The sequence below is a fragment of the Corvus brachyrhynchos genome, unplaced genomic scaffold (genome assembly GCF_000691975.1).
Source record: "Corvus brachyrhynchos isolate BGI_N302 unplaced genomic scaffold, ASM69197v1 scaffold331, whole genome shotgun sequence".
In the NCBI taxonomy this organism is placed as follows: domain Eukaryota; kingdom Metazoa; phylum Chordata; class Aves; order Passeriformes; family Corvidae; genus Corvus; species Corvus brachyrhynchos.
In genome coordinates, this window is record NW_008237229.1 from 6513451 (window position 1) to 6534186 (window position 20736).

Genomic DNA, 20736 nt, shown 5'->3' on the forward strand with positions numbered 1-20736 from the left:
GTTAAGCCAAATAAGCAACACACAAATCCTTTGTGTACCTATTCACTTGGAAACTTATTTATTCAGGGTATATTGCAAGCTTAATTAAATGAAAGAATTATTTAAATTTTTTTATAAAAAGCAACCACCATAACAAGCAGATGGCTTCAGTGGCACCTCTGAACTCCATTTGCCTGCTAAAGCCCCCAAGACTGTTACAGATGTTCTCTTCATTATTTTCTCTCTCTTCCAGTAAATATATGCAACTGGGACATTAGGTCCTATGAAAGAACAAGATTTTACAGGATTTGAGTTCTAATATTTGTTAGCTGAGTAGGAATTTTGACAGCATTCAATGAAAAAGCTAAATCAGGAGAAAATAGAAAAGTTATTCAAATTTAGATTTCAGAAGGAAAAAAACAAATTGGTGCAAGTTATTTCTGGTTTTTTTCCTATTAATTACCAAAACTTTTGTAAACAGCCATAAAAAATCCAAAAGGTGATCATACCTACTACCATTTACTCAAGAGCCTCTAATAAGTTAGTCAGCAAATTCTGCATTGTGAACGAAGTAGAAAAATGTGATAAAATAATGAAATAAAATCAATTTCTCCCTCCTCTTGTGTATCTTTCTCTGTGATTTGCTTTCACAAGTCTGCAGACTCAAGATGGTGACTGAGCCTTGTAGAAATTCAAGCTGAAAGTATTTGCATTAGTCTCTCTCAGGCATAGCAAGACAATTGTGGTTAAGTTTCAACACCCAGTTTAGTGTAATTTTTCCTGGCTTGAAATGAAAGTTATTGGCACCGAAACAGTAACGTTCGTCTCTTCATAATCTCCTAGATACCAGGACTTAACTCTTCAGTCTGTGCTTCATTGTCTGTGCTTGTAGATTCACTCAATGTTTCTCTAACTGACTGACTCCAGACTCTGGAGAAAAAGCAGAGTTAGAAAAAGCAGCACTGCAGCAAACAACGTTTTTGCTGGAATCAGCAAACCTCCTTTTTGTAGTCAGAAAAAAAATAGAGGATAAATGCACAAGACCTGATAAAAGACACTTGATGAAGGAAAGATGAAAATTGTTCTGGAAATTAGAGTGCTGAATGTTTTCTGTTTTCCTCTATTGTGAAGAACTAGAGAATGAATAATCATTTCCCAATTGTATGTTTAGTTTCTTTGAAGAATATTATGCTATGCCACAGTTTAGCTGTGTTCTTTTGGAGTATATATTTTCATTTGTGTTTTACCCTATTGCGCTGCTTGTCAGGATTTTACAGGCTTCAGTAGACTTGGGCTGACTGCTAATCCACCTCATTCTGAATTTTTTCTTGATTGGTTCCTAAATTTGGCATATCCCATGTTTCCAGGAGCAAATCTGCAGTAGGGGGGAGACAGGGGGATACAAGACAGAAGCGAACTGTCTCCCTAGCCTGCAGTGTACTTTAGTTAAGCTCTTTTCCCTAAAGACAACACAGATGCTGTTTTGGGGTTGGTGTGGTTTTTTTTTTAACAGAACCACAGGAATATTTAGAAACCCTTGTCAGCACATGAGTAAGAACATCACTCCCTGCCTATGAAATAAATATTCCATCTAATTTCCTGTGCTTGTTCCTTGCACTGCAATTTCACTTGATTATAGGTAGATTTGGTTGCTTTCTTACAGTGTTAATTTCACTTTACCTTCTTTTATAAGATCACCTGGGCTATTATGGGCATAACATGCAGCTAAAAGACACCTGCTACTCATATGTTACTCCTCTACAAAGGTAACTATGGCAAAGGAACCAAAATATTACCTTTAATTATACTTTAGATTGTATGGAAAACAGAGACCAAGTGACCAGAAAGCCTTCCAGAAGAGCATAACCAGCTGGCCGGACATAACCAATGCAACACCGGACAAAAAAATGAAAACACTGAAAGTAAAATCCACTGGCATTTTTTATGTTCCTTCATTTTCTCTATTGCTTGATGTATGCTCTCCCTGAGCTTTCACCCATCTGGCACATACTTAGCAAGAAACTGAGGATCATATGCTGTATCTTATGCAGTGTAAATGATGACTTTTTCAATTCTACATGTTACCTTTGCAGTGGTTTTCATCCCAGGGATACACACAGTTCTGGAGTCCATTGCAGACCAGTGTATTATTTATACACATATTACTGTGGCAAAAGAATGTGTTGGCTTCACAGGGGGCTAAAAATGAGAGAAATTATGAATTATATTAATTAGCAAATCATTCAGCTCTCCTCAACAAACACATCCAGGAGTGGACATGTATTCTGTAATATGAAAAAGCTATACAACACATACTCCTTGACCATATTAAACATTTGACATGCAGCATGGAGAGCGCTCAAGTCACAGACTGTTTATTACTCTGTGGCAAGAGGTTCTCAGTTTTGTCTGAAATGACTGAACCTTCCCCTAGCATGACTCTCATGGCTGTAGTGGGTTGGCTTCCAAACATTGGTGGGGAGTCATCAATGGTGTTATCAACAGTTTAACCACAGATCCAAAACATATCACCTTATGGGCTGATACAAAAAGAGTTAACTGTATCCCAGACAGATCTAATGTATGGGAAATAACATCTTATGAAGTTTGTTGCTGAAACCTCAATTTCATAAGAAAACTTGTGTGACTCAAAGAATATATATACTTTAGGGCCCATATCAATGGTGCCTGAACATTTATACACAAAGTAAAATTATTTTAAAAACCTTTTAGTCATAAGAAATGCTACTGTTAAGAAGCACCCCTTTGATCACAAATATGAAGATAAAAAAGCACAACAGTCTTCAGTGTCCCTGAAACCCATGGCCTAGAAGAATCATGCAGATTAAAGCTGCAGGAAAATGGCTTTACTGATGGCCATATATTATTACTGTGAAGAAACCACCTGAAAGCCTTTGGAAGGTACTGTACATGCTGCTAAACTGTGGTGTTTACGGAAGTGTTGGCAGATCATTAGGTGTTGAGGCTGTAATGATACTGCTCCAAAAGTGTAAAAGAGAGTAGAGATAAATTACTCCTCATATCTCTTCTTCAAACCAGAAAACCTTCTGTAATTTAGAAGAGCTACAAACTTTGTCAGTGTTAAATTGGCAAAAATTAACTCCTCATGTATTTTTTTAGTTCAAGCAACCAAAAAGCGTTATTATAATTATTTTTAAGGGAAAGGTAGAAAAATAAACTTAGACCCTTAACAAATCAGAAAGCAGTTATGACGCTCATATTACTGATACTTCAAGTTTGATGCTTCATGAAAATTGTTCTCCTCTGCAATTTTAGAAGCAGTTCCTCTGACAACATAAATGCATAGCAGAGAGAATGGTTTAGTGGTTTGCAAAAAAAGGACAGTACAAAGGATTTATATTGCAGAACTTAATGACCCCATATATCATGTCAAGAAATCCATTTTCCAGTAAGTGTTTATGTTAAGATATCCATAACTGGCTTATTTGGAGCAGTTACGGCGTGTTAAGCAAATAGTAAATGCCGTCAAAGTCAACATGCACACCCCCAAATATGCAACCACTCCCTCAGCTATAACACTGTACATACACTGTATCTCTTAGTCAAAGCAGAGGACATCAACCAGCCTGTCCACTGTTCAATTTTTGTTTTTAAATCTGGTATGCCATCTCCTAAGGTGCAGTGAGCCTGACCACATTTTAAGTTTGTTACAGAAAGGATTCTACTTTATGCTGGACAGATCAGAAGAGCACATGTGCATATTAGAAAGGGAGGAGGCTTAGGGACAGTCCTTATCTATCCGTTGCTGTCTTTTGGGGACAGTGAAGGCTGAGCCTGGAGGATACTGTGCCACATCATGATGTGACACATCACGTAAGTAACACATCAGATGCATAACCATCCTTTCACACTCTAGGTGCCATCCCTGTTTCCAGGCAAGGTGAGGATCTTTTGGGATGTTTCCTACATGCAGAAACAGTCTCACTGCCTACTCTATGCAAAAAAAAAAGTGAGAAACCTAAGAAGATTTAAAGAGCCACCCATTCAAAATACAAAGTGTACCAAAAAAAAGACCCAAATATCAAATGGATAAAGTACAAGTAGTGATATGGGAACAAGGAGGAAATATTAAAAACAAAAGAAAACAAAAAAATAATTGCAGGATTAGGATAGATTATACTATTAAAGCCATAAAGAAGAAAAACTAAAAAAAGAAAAAAGACCAAAACACCAAAAAACATTCAGAATGGCATGAAGGATCTTAGAAGTGAAGTGGGAAGGACAGAGTGCTGCCTGAATTCAGATATATAGCGGTGGTAAGTAGAAAAGAAGAACTAAAGGTAGGTAGCAAGGAAGTGAAAGGAAGAGGAAGAAGGAGAGAATTCTACAGGAAAAAACAATGTCATGTGGTTATTGCATTCTGCACTGAAAGAAATACTGAGATTTTCTATCAAGTGAAAATATTAGGAAAACTTTCAGAAATGAGAGAAAAATTAAGAGCAATAAAAAAGACCTTTTTTTCAAATTTAAGAAGAAGGAATAATTATGCAAAAAGGTGACAGGGACATCTGGAAACAAAAGGCAAGAGAAAGGAAGGAAAAAGAATGAAAATTTAAGTTTTCCTAAACTGTGCTATTGTACAGTGGAGGAAAAAAATGTTATGTGAATAAATGTCAAAACAAGATGAATAGTGTAGCAAAGCAATTTCAAAGCCACTACAGCAAATTTAGCATGAGAGAAACCCAAATGTAAGATTCAGAAAACTAATGACAAACAGCTCCCTCTTCTTCATGTTTATAAATTTAAAATAGCGAAGTCCTCTCTGTGGTCCCATGATCCTGGAGGGATTAGGCTGGACAAGAAGTCAATGTATTTCCCCCACTCTAATTAAGGTATTTTGTTGGAAAGAATGAAAGCATCAAGGGAAGTTGTAAACATGTCAGTCCTGTTGTACATTGGAAAAATTTTCTTTCTTGCCCAAAAAAAGGCACAGCAAAGGGGTCTTGGGATGCTACATCAAGGATATTCTACTAATAACAAAAAGATAAATGAACTGGTAGTAAACCAGATTCTTCTACAACAAGAGGGATCTGATCCTGATGCTTTCCTAAAGCTGTTACAGAACCCAGGATGGCAGTGGAATCAAGCAGTATGTGACAGCAAGATTGCGGATGTTTTCACAAAAGGAAGCTACTGCTATCATTAACTTCAACTAGATAAAGCAGCACAACTCTCTCCACACACTAGAAGCTGTACTCTCTGACTCCATGGTCTTCCCCATCACTACATAAACGGCCTTAAAGCGTCAGGAAGGCAGAGGTCTCACCGAGGTGGGGAGCCAAGTGGGTTTTTGGTCATGATTGGTGGAAAACCCAGTGGAAAGCTACCAATGTTGTACTTTGTGTCTGCACTGGTTGATCAGGAGCAAGAAGTCAAAGAAATCTTCTTCAGGCAGCTGGAAGAAGCCTCATGATCACAGGCCCTGGTCCTTATAGGGGTTTTAATCATGTGGTCTGTAGAGGGCAACACAGCAGGGCACTAGCAATCCAGGAAGTTTCCAGAGTGCATTGATAACTTCCTGGCACAGGTAATGAAGGAGCTGATGAGCACAGCTCTGCTGTGCTTTATACTTTTATAAATAAGAATCAGTTGGGAAAATGAATGTCAGGAGCATGAGATGATGGCGTTCAGGATGCTGCCAAGAAGGAATAAACCAAAAAGCACGATCATAATTCTGGGCCTCAGAAAAGCAAAAGTTCATTGTTGAGGGATCTGGGTGGACAAATGCCATGGGAGGTGGTCCTGGAAAGATACAGGTTCAAGGAGAGTTGGTTGATTCCGTAAGATCACCTCCTCCAAGCTCAGCAGTTGTCTATCTGGACAGGCCGAAAATCAAGTGAAGGTAGCCATTATCCTGCATGGATGGACAATGAGCTCCTGACTAAACTCAAACACAGAAGGGATAGGTATAACAGGAGGCAGTAGGGCAGCATGATCCCAGTAGTAATATGACTTCTCTAAGTGGAAGAGGACCAGATTAGGGAATATGTAATCAACTGAACAGACATGAACTCCTGGTGACTGTCCCCAGTAGGTGACTGACATCATTGTGAAGCCACTCTTGATTATCTCTGAAAAATCATGCTGATTGAGGCCTCAATGGGATGGGCAAACAGGAACTTCAACCAGATCAACAAAAGGAAATGTAAAGTCCTGTGCCTTGGGAGGAATAATTTCACGCACCAGTACATGCTGGGGACTGACCGACTAGAAAGCAAGTTTGCAGAAGAAGTTCTGGTATGCAATAAGGTCACCTCGAATCATCTTGAGCCAGAAATGTTCCCTTGTGGCAAAGAAAGCCCCCACTATCCTGGGCTGCATTAAAAACAGAATTGTCAGCAGGCTGAGATATGATCCTTCCCCTCTATTTAGCACTGGTGAGACCGCATCTGCAGTGTTGTGTCAGGTTCTGGGCTCCTCAGCACAAAAGGGACAGATGTACTGCAGTGAGCCCAGCATGAGGCCATGAAGGCCTTTTAAAGGCTTGAGACATCGGAGGTGTGTGGAGAGGCTGAGAAAGCTGGGACTGCTCACCCTGGAGCAGAGAAGGTTCGAGCAGGCTCTTGTCAATGCATCCAAACACCCGCCAGGAGGGAGAAAAGAAGACAGAGCCAGACTCTGCTCAGCAATGCCCAGTGACAAGACAGGAAGCAATGAAGACTAAAGGAAATACAGGAAATTCCCTTTAAATGCAAGAACTAATTTTTAGTTTGAGGTTGGTCAAACACTGTGCAAGAGCTGGTTTACCAAGAGAGGTTGTGTCATCTCCATCACTGAAGATATTCAAAACCCAACTGGGCACAGCCCTGAGCCACCTGCTGTATCTGATCCTGCTTAGAACAAAAGGATTGGACTAGCCCATATCCTGGAGTCCATTCCATGCTCTCTGAAAAAACCCTGACTTCATAATTAGATTGAAAGTAACAGCTGGGAACACACAATTGTGTTATTTCTCCTATGTCCCAAAGCTGCCGTAAGTCAAGCTCTACCAAGGTACTGGCCTAGAAATAAGTGAGACAACATATTCAGCATGATGAACAATTCATAATGATTATAACACAACTGCAAATTAGAACTACACATATAATTAAACCAGATATATTTCAATAAAGTTAAGTCTCTAATAAATTCTTTTTTACAGCATGAAAATAATATACTCTAAATTAAATCACTAATTAAAGACAAATATTAGTAAACATTCTTTTTCTAGTTTGAATTTGAACCAATAATTATTTTTATATAAAAGAATAGTTTTTGTAAAATCATTTGTTCAATATTAAAAATTTCAAACATTTTCATTCAACATTATTTTTAATGATTTTTTTTATGAATGTGAGTGCTATGTGTAAGAATACCTTGTATCTTAATATACAAACAAATTTTATAGTTCTTGAATTCATTATAATGTAAAATCTCCTGCTTTGCAACAGTTATTTACACTGAACACAAGATGGTGCCCTTATCCTAGAAGACACACAAGCATTCACAAGGGTAGACGTGATATCCCAGACTTTTTTCTCAGGTTTAGGAAACCTATGTTTAAAAAACCCCAACTATAATAATAACAACCTTATTTCTGTTACTGGGCATGTAAATATGTTCTGTTTCTACCACAAATTAGGAGATTGTTATATTATTCATATTTCCACAAGGTTTCCACCGCAGTATTCAAAAAAGCTTCTCTCTGATATTTGAGGTTACTGCTCTCAAAATTCTTAAAAAATGAACCAATGGAGTTTCTGTATTTTCTTACTATAGAAAGGTTTTAGAAATGCACATGCCCACAATCTACACTTTTTAATTTATTAACAAAAAATTAATATTTTAATCCTGAATAGCCCTAAGACAGAGACATATAATGTGTATTAATAGTTCTTCCTTATACCAACTTTACAAAGCAACATGAAATAAAAGCAGTGATAATTTATATTTTAAAAAAGTTATACTGATTTCAGTCAGACAATTAAATAATTATTCACAAGTAAGGTATTCCAGTTTATACTACCAAATGACAATATTTGTAAAGCAGTCTAGAAATTAAATATTCCATGTTTAATAATTATTATACTATTGTGACGTTACTACATAAGTAACAAAATACATTATCTCTGTGCATTAAGCATCATTTTGTTGGGCATTGCAGGATACTCTAGATATAAATTGCAATCATGGGCAGGTCAAAATATTTTTACAAGATGGAGCTAAAAGCAGATTTGTAATGGAACTGGTGTGCAGCCTAGCTGTTCCACTTCAGTGCAGTGCTTTCCTCAGTGTGTTTCTCACTATTTCTCAGCACCATCCACAGTTAGTGCAACTCCTTTGCTTCCAGGGTGTGAACTAGCTCTGAGCAAGCCAGCCCAGTTGTCTAAGCTGTACTTCATTGAACCGTGTGGATTTACCCTTTGAGCCTGTTTCAAGGCAGGGATTTCAGGCCAGGATTGGATAATCTTAGACAAATGCCCTACCCTGCTTGTTATTTTTAGGCTTATCTCTCTCCCTCCTTTCCCCCCTTCCTTTGAAAGGTCTTGTTTCCTCCTAAGGGTGAATGGGAAAATTCTGAAATCTTAACAATGGTTAGATGTGAGAAACATTTTACACTGAAGTCGTTAGACATTTCACACCTACTCCTCCTCTACTTGAAATAGCTCATTGCATCATGCTCTGCACACGAATTCTTTAAGCACAGATCATTTGGATCCTCCCATTGTTCTTTAATGAAAAATAGGGCTTTTTCCTCCACAAGAGAAGGAAAAATTAAATTCTTCAGATGTTCCTTGAATCACCATTGAAACAGAGGAAGAAGTTTTTTATCAGTCTTTTCAAGGAAAATATCATTTATTGGGAGACAATTTCAATTGCTTTATTAAAATTATAAAATTATTAAGATTGTTTTAGTACTGTACACTACAAGTATATTACCTAAATTAAAATGATTATCCTTTCATTTGCCACTAAGGAAAAAAAAATGCTTATTAAAATACGGCTATTAGAAACTTGAAAATGAGATGTTCTTAACACTGAGTGTTTTCTCAGTCACCTTCAGACAGCTCTGTGCAAGATAAATGTAACTTTTATGGATAGTTAATACCATATACAGATTAATAATCTGGTCTTTAAAAAACACCTATATGTGGTTTCACATTTTGTTGTTTGGGGTTTTTTTGATATAAAAACTCAAGAGGGAATGGCAGCTCAGGAGCATGTGCCCAGAGCTCCAGCCTGTGTTCAGTTTATACACTCTGGGCACCCCAAACAATTATTTTGTTCAGGGTCAGGGAGTCACTGGGATGCTTAGCCAGTGAGGGTTTTTCACTAAGATAGCTGCAAATAGCACAGAGGAGAAGAAAGTGGCAGATGAGCGCTCACCAGTAAGGAAGCAATCCCAATGGTTTCTTTTTAAAATATTAGTGTGGAAGCAGAGAGCAAAACCAGCAAATCTGCAATCTGCTTACATTCTTAAGTCCTTGCAAGGGGAAACTGCCTCTTTACATGTTGCGCTTAACACCTTGCTGTTCCTTTTTCAGTACTTCCATTAGCTTTACCTCAAAAAACACAGTCCCTAACACTGCATACCTGCAGCTCCTTTTCCCCATTAAAGAACTGCCCATGCTGGGTGATTGCCTGTAAACAAGGACTTGAGTGCTGACATTTGATCAAACTGCACAATACTATTCTAAACACAGCCTTAGATTTCTATCCAAATATGGGTTTTGGTAATAAAAACAAAATAAGAATGATAGAACTTGTGCTCCATTAGGAAAGTCGCATGTGACAGGGCTCTAAAAACAGACTTAGAGTTCAAAGGGACAACAAATAAGAGAAGGAAAGAATTTTTTCTGGTCTGGGGTTTCTGGTGCAGGGTTATGGACGCAGAAGGAAGCTGTGCTACCAAAGAGCAGTCAGAGGTGAGAAAGTGAACATCTTGTCTGCTGTGCATACAGAGGGTTTTTCTCTTATCCCATATGCCCTGGTTCTACAAATCTGCTTTTAGGCTAAAGTCTAGGTGTGTCTGCTGAGGAGCAGCTCTTTGAAGAAGCTGTAGGTGTAGCATGTCTGTCATTAATCAGGCTGGAGACCACTCTTCAGTCATGGAAAATAAAATGAACAGTTAGTCAGTGGGTGAAAAAACAAAGACTCATTTTTCAAGTCTTCTTACCAGATGAACAGACACCTTTTGATTATACCAGCTTTTTTGTTTACCTTTTACTGATTCTTATATTAATTTATTGGATATTTAAAATCCAGTGCAGACAGTGACTCCCATGCACAAAAATATGATTATGCTTAGAAGATATCTTAAAGATTAATAAGGTAAGGACATAAGGAGACAAACCCCACAATAACAGTTGGAATAGCTAATAGTGATGATAATGAAATATCAGATCATCACTATAAATTATCACCCATTAAAAATTAATCAGTTATTAAGTGTTACTTAGAGCTCAACTACTATTTTGACAGTGATGAGAATCATTCCTGATTTTCTGGTGCAGGAAGTTTAACAACCTCATGCATTGTATGCCTTTCCTTAGGACACATTTATAGCACTGCTGCTCTGAAAACATCAGTGTGAGAGGTTTGGAAACTCATAAGACCACTTTTTAGATGCCAACAAAAAAATGCCTACATATTTTAAATGGATTTGGAGCACAGTTATCGAACCATATGAAAATAAACATATAAGAAATCTCTTCAATATTTCTCTGTTCTACACAAATGTCAAGTACTCAGAAAATGGCTCTGTAACAAGAATTAACACTGAACAAACTTACACTGAAAGAAAACAATGCTCAGGCTTAGTAGCTTTTTTCCACAAAATACCACTTCCAGTACACAGCACCTTGTATAAGGGAAAACTCACAGTCTCAACAGCCTAACTCCACACTAAGGAGAGGAACTTGGGGAGCAACAGATCACAACACCTCCTGGTCATTCCCACAGGAACAGTAAATACAGGAATTCTACTTTGTCACTCTTCATGCACATTACTGCAATGTAAATGTCATCTTCTATTTTGTTCCCTTCTCAGCTCTATGAACAAAACAGAATTTTTTCCTTTTTCTTTGTCCCCAAATAGACACACAGGTGTCTGCTCCCTGATGCAGATCTCCCTGAATGAGGTCTGACATTCCTTCTCTTCCATGAAGATGATCTAATTATTCCCACACGCTGCTGGAAGACGTTGCAGTTTACATGCCATGAGCTATCTCCCTGACATCTGCTCTAGCCGACTCCTGACAGCCCGCAGCAGTATGTGGCATAGGACGGCACTTATGGACAACTGACACAGAAAGTACCACCTGCATTACCTTTAAATCTTTAAAGTCAATTCCCAGCATTAAAATCACAGCTGCAGTTTCTTCTACTATTTATGAGCAGGCTATGTAAACATATTTCAAAGTACTGTTTAGCCTTTAATAAATTTTCAGCTTTTAGTGAGCAATGACTCTTCAGAGTAAATTTACAGAAAGCACATCATGTTAGTATTTTGAATTTCCCAGTCAGAATACTATTCAGTATAAACTATCATCTGCTTACAAGAAAGGAGTAGCTCATAAGATGTAGCATGTCAGGTAAATATATTAGGAATACTGTAAGAGAAAAAAAAATCCCAAAAATTCCCACATTTTTCCTTATAATCCTTTAAAATATGAGAGCTTTGCAAACATACACCTATTCAAACCTTCATTTCAAGTTAGTCATCATAGTGCATTACTCTCCAGTTCTTTATATGCTGTGAACCTCCAGTGTCTATGCAGTTGTTTCTAAGGTAACAGATCAAGATGCCTTGTGAAAAAAATGAATCAGATCTTGAATATTCAAGGCATCTCCAGCTGCAGGAATGAGAAAGTGCAGCATCATCTCAACCAAGGGTTCTCAGTGTCTTTTAGACCCCAGCCTTATCTGCAGGCAAGAAAATTTAATCCACCCTAAGGCTGCAAGTGTGAGAGTACTGTGGCGCATGCAGTTTCAGGCATGTAAACTGTCAGAAATTTTTAATCAGAGCCATAATTAAGGAATTATGGAGGCTGTTCTCAATAGCAACTCGTTGCCTCATTGCAGGGTACACACACAGAATACAGATGAAGAATGTATTTGGTAGGTTGAGCCTTCATTCCAACCACTGACAGTTGCAAAGAAATCTTTCTGTGAGACACACGATGCACAAACCAAAAATACATTAAAAATTAACATGAGCCAGCATGTGAAAATAAATGCACATACACCTTTCTGAAAAAGCTAAATATGTGTTTTTCCCATCAAAGAAAACAAATTGATATCTTTCACAGGTCTTTCACAGGATTATCTGGGTCAATTATTTTCAGCGAATGGAATCACTGGGTTTTGTTGAGGGATTTTTGTGATTGGTTTGATTGCTTTCTTAAACTGTCTAGAACTACATTTTGTCTCTTTCAAAGGCTGTTTGCTTTTTATTTGAGCCCAGAATTCATATAAAAATATAAATGCAAGTAAGGCACATAAAGAGAATATTAACCAAAATATAAAAGGCTTTTAGAAAGTTTTTGTTGCTACAAAAAACCCCTAAACTCTGCTTAACAATATCTGACACACACGTTCATTGATATACGCACACACCCACTACCTGTGATAAAATAATCATAATGTATTTTTCAAATGCATATCATAATGAAATCTAAAAAATCAAATTCATAGAAAATTATCAGACTTGGTAAAAACCTTCAGAGCTGTATTATTTTCCATGTTGTGTAAGGAAAAACTTACATGGTAGCTTGAGGATCAGACAAAAGTCACAGTTATATGATTGGACAGGTCATGACCACTTGTACCTGTTTTCCTAGTTTTGAATTCTGTGGTCTGTCTACTGCATTACAAATTATTGCTCACTACAAATTCTTGGAAGAATTGTTCTGAATATTTACATAGCTTGTTTGGCAACATAATTCAGTGACTTTTCTGCATGTAGAAGATATTAACAGATTTTGGGAGTTGTATCATTTAACAAACTGAAAGGCAGATGCATTGATTAGGGTCTTACGTTCTTGGAAAGATGTGAAGAGCATCTGGAATCGGCTGTTGCGACTGCCTTCATCTGCCCACATACGGATTACACCCAGACCTGTCCTCAGCATTACATCATTGGCAACAGTGCTGCAAAACTTTGCCTTCAAATCCTCCACAGAGCTGCTTCCGTCATAGACTGCTACAAAATTCCTTTTGCATTCGTTGGAATTCTGCATCTCGTAGTCCAAGAATCGCAAATAGATCTATGAATCAATCAAACAACAAAGGCAACATGTACGGACATTTGAGAATGACTGAAAAAATATTAAGCAATTTTGCTCTACATTGCAGGAGAAAAAAATACACAATATCCCCATCATAATACTTTTTCTGGAGCTGGTGGTCCATGGGGAAGTTCCTTGGAAGGCCATTAATATGCAAACTGAGCACTGTTTGTACTTCCTGGTATTTTGTTTTGCTTCCAAGTAGAAGCTCTCAGAAGATCGAGATACTTCTTTGTTCTTATTCACAGTAAGGTCCTAATTTCCAAATATATACCTTTTTTCAGAAGCATGTACAATGGTTCTTCAAGCTGAAGGACAGATAAGCTAGAAATTTCTTCTTTCACTACTCGGTACGATATTGATGTATTACATGACTGACATGTGAAATAATAAGGCAAATCATTGTTGCTCCCTCCCCAGAGTCAATGTGTCATCTTTATATGTCTCTGCTACACTGATTCAGGAAGTGAGAATCTGAGAGCCAGGCAGAATGCAATCATTAATCTGTTTATGTTTCCTCAAGGATCTGGCCACCATCTCAGCTCTTCTAAACCAAGCATTATGGTATATATTTTCATAATTTAACAGGCTTGAAATCAAGCATATCTTGTGGGAACTCCTAGAGACTTATGTCTCTTGCATACAAGCTAAATTGTCGCATAAAGTAATAGATATATTGCCCTTTGAAAAGAACTCTTTAAATCTACCTAGAAAGAAGTAGGGATGAGGATAAAAGCCTATTATTGATATTCAAATGTATATGGACTTTAATAGGGAAAACCACCAATTTTAAAAGCAATTGATTATACAAGCAACATCAAATATTCCATTCACAGAGAAGGCAAGTAGTATTTCCAACTGAAACATGATACAGAATCAAACTGCCAACGGTACACATGAGATTTCAGGACAATGATACAGAAAGGTGAATTAGGGCAGAAATTGTATAAAAAGGCAGTAAACATACCCAGCATAGAGCTGTATGCATCTTCACTTAAAAAAATAACTAAAAAATAAACCCCACTGTATTAGACATCAAATATACTTATTTCCAAACAATTTTATTGACTTCAGGTATTTTTTTTATATGCACAGAACAAATGCTTAATAAGCTTCTCTGCATTTGCAAAAAGTACACAAGCAGTGCATATCCTAGTAGCAACAAGACTCATAATTCCACCTCATTAATACATTAAAGCTCTTATGGTTTGAGAATTATGTGCTCTTAAGCAGTCTGCTACTGTTTAGTAATAGCTCAGGGTTTTTTAATGGGCCTTTTCAGGTAGTGTATTATGGTATATTTTCATTCCTTTTTATGCTTTGCATAAGTGTCCTGAAAGGAAAATTTGTGAAAAATTTTTACTGGCAGATTAAATTATGTATACGAAAGGCACATCTTTTTTCTAATGTTATTCTTACGGTAACCCTTACTCATATTTCATCATTTCCATCCTTCAGAAGAGTTCAGAGGAATCTATTTCAATTAAATTGCAGGTAAGTGTATTTTACTTTCACCATGTATCCTGGGGTTTACGTACTATAAATGAAGGAATCTGCTTGTATTGGTCTCTACAAAATGGAACAGCTAACAGAAATACACAAAGACATATTCAAATGGAAATACATCAAGGTATAGTTTTTATAGTGTTTCTCACTTCATTTACTGGTTGTTAAGTAAAACAGCGAAATGATACACACTATTGTGCTGACAGAGAAAGATTCCACATGAGGGAGGGAGGGATGGGAAGAGGCAGAGCCATGATACAAACACCCAGCAACTGCCCATAGTTGGGACACACCAGAGAGCTGCTTCTGTGTCCTTGACATCAGATCGTCCTGCTCAAGCAAGGGTGTAACTATCACTGTGCAACCCTGGCACCCAGCCTCTCCTGGGAAGCAGCTGAGACAGTCCGTAGTCCTTCTCTGCATAACTTAGGGAATTAAATGTGCTCCTTGATTTTCTTTTCTCAGTTAACAGGAGCAGTCTGCTTCAGACAGGTGCCTCAGTGCTTGACAGCTTTGTCACAGGTAATGCAATGAAATTCTCCTGTGGCTGATTATATGCAGTATTGCATACGTGTGACTGTTTCCCAGGAAGAGAAGCATGTCACACAGATGGCTCACAGAAAACAGAAGGCTTGCAACAGGCTATTGTCATGAATCATTACTTTTACTCTCTGTATATGCCTATCATATATTCACCATTTATATTTATATGCCATATACATACATACATACATGATAGACTACAAAGATATAGTGCAATGTATCACATCACATTTTTATCTATTCCCCTCTTCAAGAAAGCTCATATTTACTCCAGAAAAAGATTACATTAATCTGATGGCAGAACTATAGTAAAACTATACCTACTGAATGACAGACCTCTCACACTTGTTCATGTGTTCTCTATTCCTATCCTGCTGCTTTTTATATATGTAGAAGTGTATGTGCATATACATATATATATATGCACATGTACTTCTTGTAAAGGGTATCCCATTTCAGTATGGAGATGCAATTTTTAAGAGTTCTCATTCTTACAAAAAATGTGTGCTAATCCTCACTGCGGTTACAAAATACCAGCTCTCCCAGCAATTTCCAGCATTCATCAATTATTCCTGATCTGTTTCAACGCACTGTTCATATAGCAGTACAGACAAAATCTTATTTCTATGGGCTTATCATTTGACATTCTCTAGTTTCTGGAGGCACACTAGACACACTATTATAAAATAGTAAAATATTTCTTAGAGTAGCAGTCATAAATACTGAAAAGGAATCAAGAAGAACTCAGCATTTTGTTCTGAGTCTTTCAGTGAAGAAGCCACTCTTCCCAAGCCTGAATTCTGTTGTCAGTCATACCAGTTCATTCCTCTGTGTGAGAAATTTAGCCAACACCATACCATATGTACATCTGGTAGGTTGTGGAGCCACGGGAAAGAAATATTTGACTTAAAAATCTGTGTCTGTCCTTTAGAAGAAAGATGCCACCTTCTCCAATGGCATGAAGTTTCATAAATTAGAGAAAATAAGTTCCTGATATTCTGAGATGAGTTGGAGCTTCATTCTCAAAATTGCCTTTGGAGATGACTACTCCCAGAACTTTATATAAAATATTGAGGACTTGATACAACACACCCTGAAATCAGTGGGTATCTTTCAATCTACTTATTTGAATCAGACCTTTGGCTTAAGACTGCAGTGCACTTTTAAAAACTGGAAACTGATTACACAAACTGACAACCTGATACTGGATCAGATTTCATTTTAAAGAGCTGGAATAATTTAATTGCATTTGCACGCCTCTGCCAACTTTTATGGTTTTATTGCTATGTATTTGCCATTGTTCCTGTCACTGGCTGTAAGACCCACACTGGCAGAAGAAAATGACTAACAAATTGAGTTCTCCAGGGAAAGAATAAAACTGTTTATATGAAAAACTCTTATCTAATGCAAAATGTTCCCTATACATAGCTTTTTGAAATCAGTGGCAACATTCTCATTACTTTCACTGGTATGTGGATGTCACTAGAACAAATTCATCAGAAAGTGAAAGAAAAATTATCAATATTACTGGTTATTTCATTTACAGAAATCTTAGCCATTACTTCTACCAGCAGTGGATAAGCAACTTTGTTCTCCTGAAGAGGGAAGAAGAGGTCACGGATTCAAACACCACCATCTGCCTTCATTAAGCATTTTTTCATTGATGCCAATAGGAGCTTTTGGAATGAACACTTCCATAGATACTGACACATTATATTAGCATAATCCAGGCATTCTTGCTGAAGAAAACATCTTATTTGAAAAAAGAAGCATAACTACCATGTCTTCTTCTTTCACATTTTTGTTGCAAAGTTTTAATAAGACCACTTTCATCAAATCATCGGCTCCACATTACTTAGAAGAGTGGGCTGCTCAAGTATTAGATTTACTGAGTTTTGAGATATCACTGCTAATGCCAATGTCATTAGCAACAAAACTGATAAAGCCTCACTGCAACTGTGGCATATGTAATTTACACTCGGTCACATTATATTTAAAATAATTCTCTTGTCACCTTTAGGGTTTGTATTGCCACCATAAATAATAATCAAAAAGGAAGATGTTGGGTACGTTTTACTATTTCTTTTAATTTAAATTTAAAAACAACAGAAATCTCTGATGGAACATATTGGGAAAAAAACCCAAAATTATTATAAACTGCAAATAATGTATCATCTCAGTAAAATGGTCAGATTATAATCTCCTCATAGTGAATCACTTTTGATGAGTTCTGCTTTTTAATCAATCACTGAAGGTTAGGGATGACAACATGATTGATCAGGCCAGTCAGGAAAAGCTTCAAACCATATCCCAGCATATCAGACTTAATATATGTGCACAGACACTCAGTCCCCTTAAACCAAACCAAACAAAAAGCCATCATTCAGCTGCCAAAAGTAATTTAGACATAAGAGAAAAGCCTCCTCTTCATCCAAGCATAATGTCCAGATTTTGCACATTCAGCTTCTGGGTTCAATCAATTCACTTGTAAGCACAGGACTGGGTTAAATTGTCCCATTGCTCAGTGATCAGTTACAGTGCCTGCTTTATGCTGCATCTTTTTCAGCTCTATGTGATTAACAAAGTACTTTCAAGATGATACCTCACGTATTTAGGCCTGGGAAACCCAGTTTTTTAAAGCAGATTGTGCAACACTAATTAATCTCCCTCAAGGCAACTGGACACAGAGTACACCAGCCTAAAAAGCATATTACTAATGATGCTTGAATTTGTCTTCTGAAATGGCCTGATCTCTTGCTTGGATGCTAAAATTTTTTTTTAATCAAAATTACTTCAATGCAGAAGTGTTAACAACACATGTTCTGTTTGGTTTTTGTTTGTTATTTGGGGGGATTTTTCTACATTTTTGGTCCTTCTGTTACTAGTCTGGGACCATGTTGTGCAAACAGAGAGCTCCATACCTCATATTTTCTTCTCTTCTGGAGCTTGGAGAATACTGTCTGTCAAAGATGACAACTTTATATTGTACTTCTAAGACCCTGTGATTCACAGCCAAGGCTCACATATCAGAACCATTTTTATAGACAAGTATTTGTCTATAAAATTGGATTCTCTTCGGATTTCTCTCTTTTGTCCTATTTGTTTCTTCTTCTGTGACTATCCAATAGGACACTTACTCTGTCAAGTCATCCTAATTTTTCTTTAGTAGAGTGCAAAAATGCTCACAAGTGAGCAACATTTACATCTCCTTGGTGCTGTTCTGCTTTTTAACACTGAAAGCTGGAGATCAAATCCTGATTCTGCTGTTCTCTTTGGCAGACATTTTATTACTTTCTTCTGTAGCTTTTTTAAATTACATTTCCTAATAGATATTTGGTTTGAGGATGCTGAGGTTAGTTATATTTCTATACCTGAAGGGAATAGATTCATGGTAACTTAAAAGTGAGGTTTTTTACAATGTCACTCTGGTATGTACATTGACATGCCTTCATAGCAGAGATTCTATAGACACAATTCCAACCATGTACTTGTCTTGCACCTTCATCTCAGAAAACTGTTTCACACAAGGGATTTTAATAGCTTAACATAGGTAAATAGTATTTTCTACTTGTTTAAACATAATTTATTCACCTTGTTCCACACATATGTATGTTGGGCTTTCTTAAATTCATAATATTATTTGCATTATCTTTATATTAGTGAGCTACAGAGCTTCTTCAGAGATGGAGGTCATCTGAAGCTTGCAAAACTGTCTCTGGCTGTTAGGTTATTCAGCCTTTAAATTTTCTTTTTCTCTAACATTTCAAGAATCACCACTCATTAAATTTTAGTGCACTACTTAAAGTTTCTCTTCTACACCTGATTAAAAAGCCTCCAAAAATTAATATATGGTAGTCTGCCAGTGCCAACAGCTTAAACTGCTTTTCTTGCAGGTCTCATCTAAGAGCACAGATTTCCACTTCACACAGGAGAGCAGAAAATGTTTTGGTTTAGTCAGATCAGTTTAAACAGACTCACTCACAGCTCTGCAATTTGTTTCACCTCATGTTTCCTCCCAACACTCTAGGAAATGCATGCGCAACCACCCGGTCTCTCTCCAGACTACACTCGATACGAAGGCAGGCACCTGGAACCAAAAGAGTCATCTCTCCGTTTGGTCAGGAGCATGCCAGGTAGCAGTAGTAACCCTTTGTAAACATACAAGTGTCTTGGTCACACTGGGTGACACTGCCCCGCTCCCAGCCTCATTCCTCACCACCCCAGCCTTGTCCCTCACCAAGCTGCTGGCTGGCTGGCTTGTGCTTGGGCTGGCCCCACTGTCCAGACGAGTCCAGCCACCACTACACCCCAGCCACCACGGCCAGGCCTGTCCAAGTCTCATCAGTCATGTCCTGGTGCTGTGACCTCCCTCATCCTGGCCCCCTCCCATGTGCTGTGTTCCCCCTCTCACTGCTCCTCACTGGCTCTGCTTGGAACAGACACCACCACTCACTGGTGGCTCTGGGTTAAGGATGCTGCCATGATGTGTTAAAACTAAATACTCATTTATTGACACTTTGGGTTTCTCAATCTTTTGTGTTAAGTCTTGCATCCTATAACCTTTGTCCAATATCGTGTTCAGGTGGGGAAAGAGAATTAGGCATCACTTTGCCTAACTACCTTATAATTTCATTTTATTTCTCATGGTGCAAATAAAGAGGCTACTCCTGCCATTTGTTCAGTCTAAATGTACCTATTGCTTATTCCTCCAGAATACATTATTTCCACTGGACTACATTCAAATTAATTCCTGCTTTGATGTTTTTTTCTGAGGTGCTCAGAGATTCTGATAATAGTGTTTTTAATAGCACTGCTTACTGTTTTTTTCCCAGTATAAGAATATCATTGTTGTAAATGTTTTATTACTCTTACCATCAGATTCTGCTGTCTTATTTTTTCTGTAGAGCCTCTCAAAGAACAACCATGACACAAAGGTACCTTGCTGGGAAAGTTACCCACCAAAGGGAAAGCTACTTGAGCACAAACATGGTTCTGTCTTCCTGGGGGGGCCTCTCCTAACCCACCCAACACAGAAAAACATTTGTTGTTGATATTATCCTCCAATACTTCACCCTTAACAGAAAGTAAGAAAACTATAATTCTATTCATTTTCTTATTTTTTATTCCTAAATACAAAATCTTTGCTTATCCACTGCTTGAAGCCAAAAATATCTCTGAAATTTTTCAAATCCCTGTGCAATAAGCTTATACATTTCCTTCATTGGGCTTTGTTCTACACTGAAAAATTTTCAGATGAGGAAGTTCCTCCAGAACTTTACTGCTCTGAGTAGGTTAGCACTCTTTTTAATTTTCCTTTCTTGCTCTGAATACTAATTGTGGTCACATTCTACACAAAATGCAGAACCCCCAGTATTACTCTATTCAAAATTCACAGCTA

General features: G+C 37.5%; 1 protein-coding gene across 9 annotated transcripts in view; it reads right to left on the reverse strand.

The window, feature by feature from the left end:
• NETO1 (neuropilin and tolloid like 1) overlaps positions 1-20736 on the reverse strand; it is a 79350-nt gene that overhangs the window by 24806 nt on the left and 33808 nt on the right. For 8 of the 9 annotated variants that reach the window (XR_001860387.1, XR_001860390.1, XR_001860388.1 and 5 more), the window contains exons 6-7: positions 13040-13268; positions 2065-2178 (exon numbers count right to left, since the gene is read on the reverse strand). Coding sequence is in view for 5 of the 9 variants with exons in the window: in XM_017729493.1 (XP_017584982.1) it covers positions 2065-2178; positions 13040-13268 (343 nt within the window). In the remaining 4 variants the exon portion in view is untranslated. Of the gene's footprint in view, positions 1-2064; positions 2179-13039; positions 13269-20736 lie in introns of those variants that run through there. The other variant, XM_017729495.1, reaches the window with a different exon arrangement.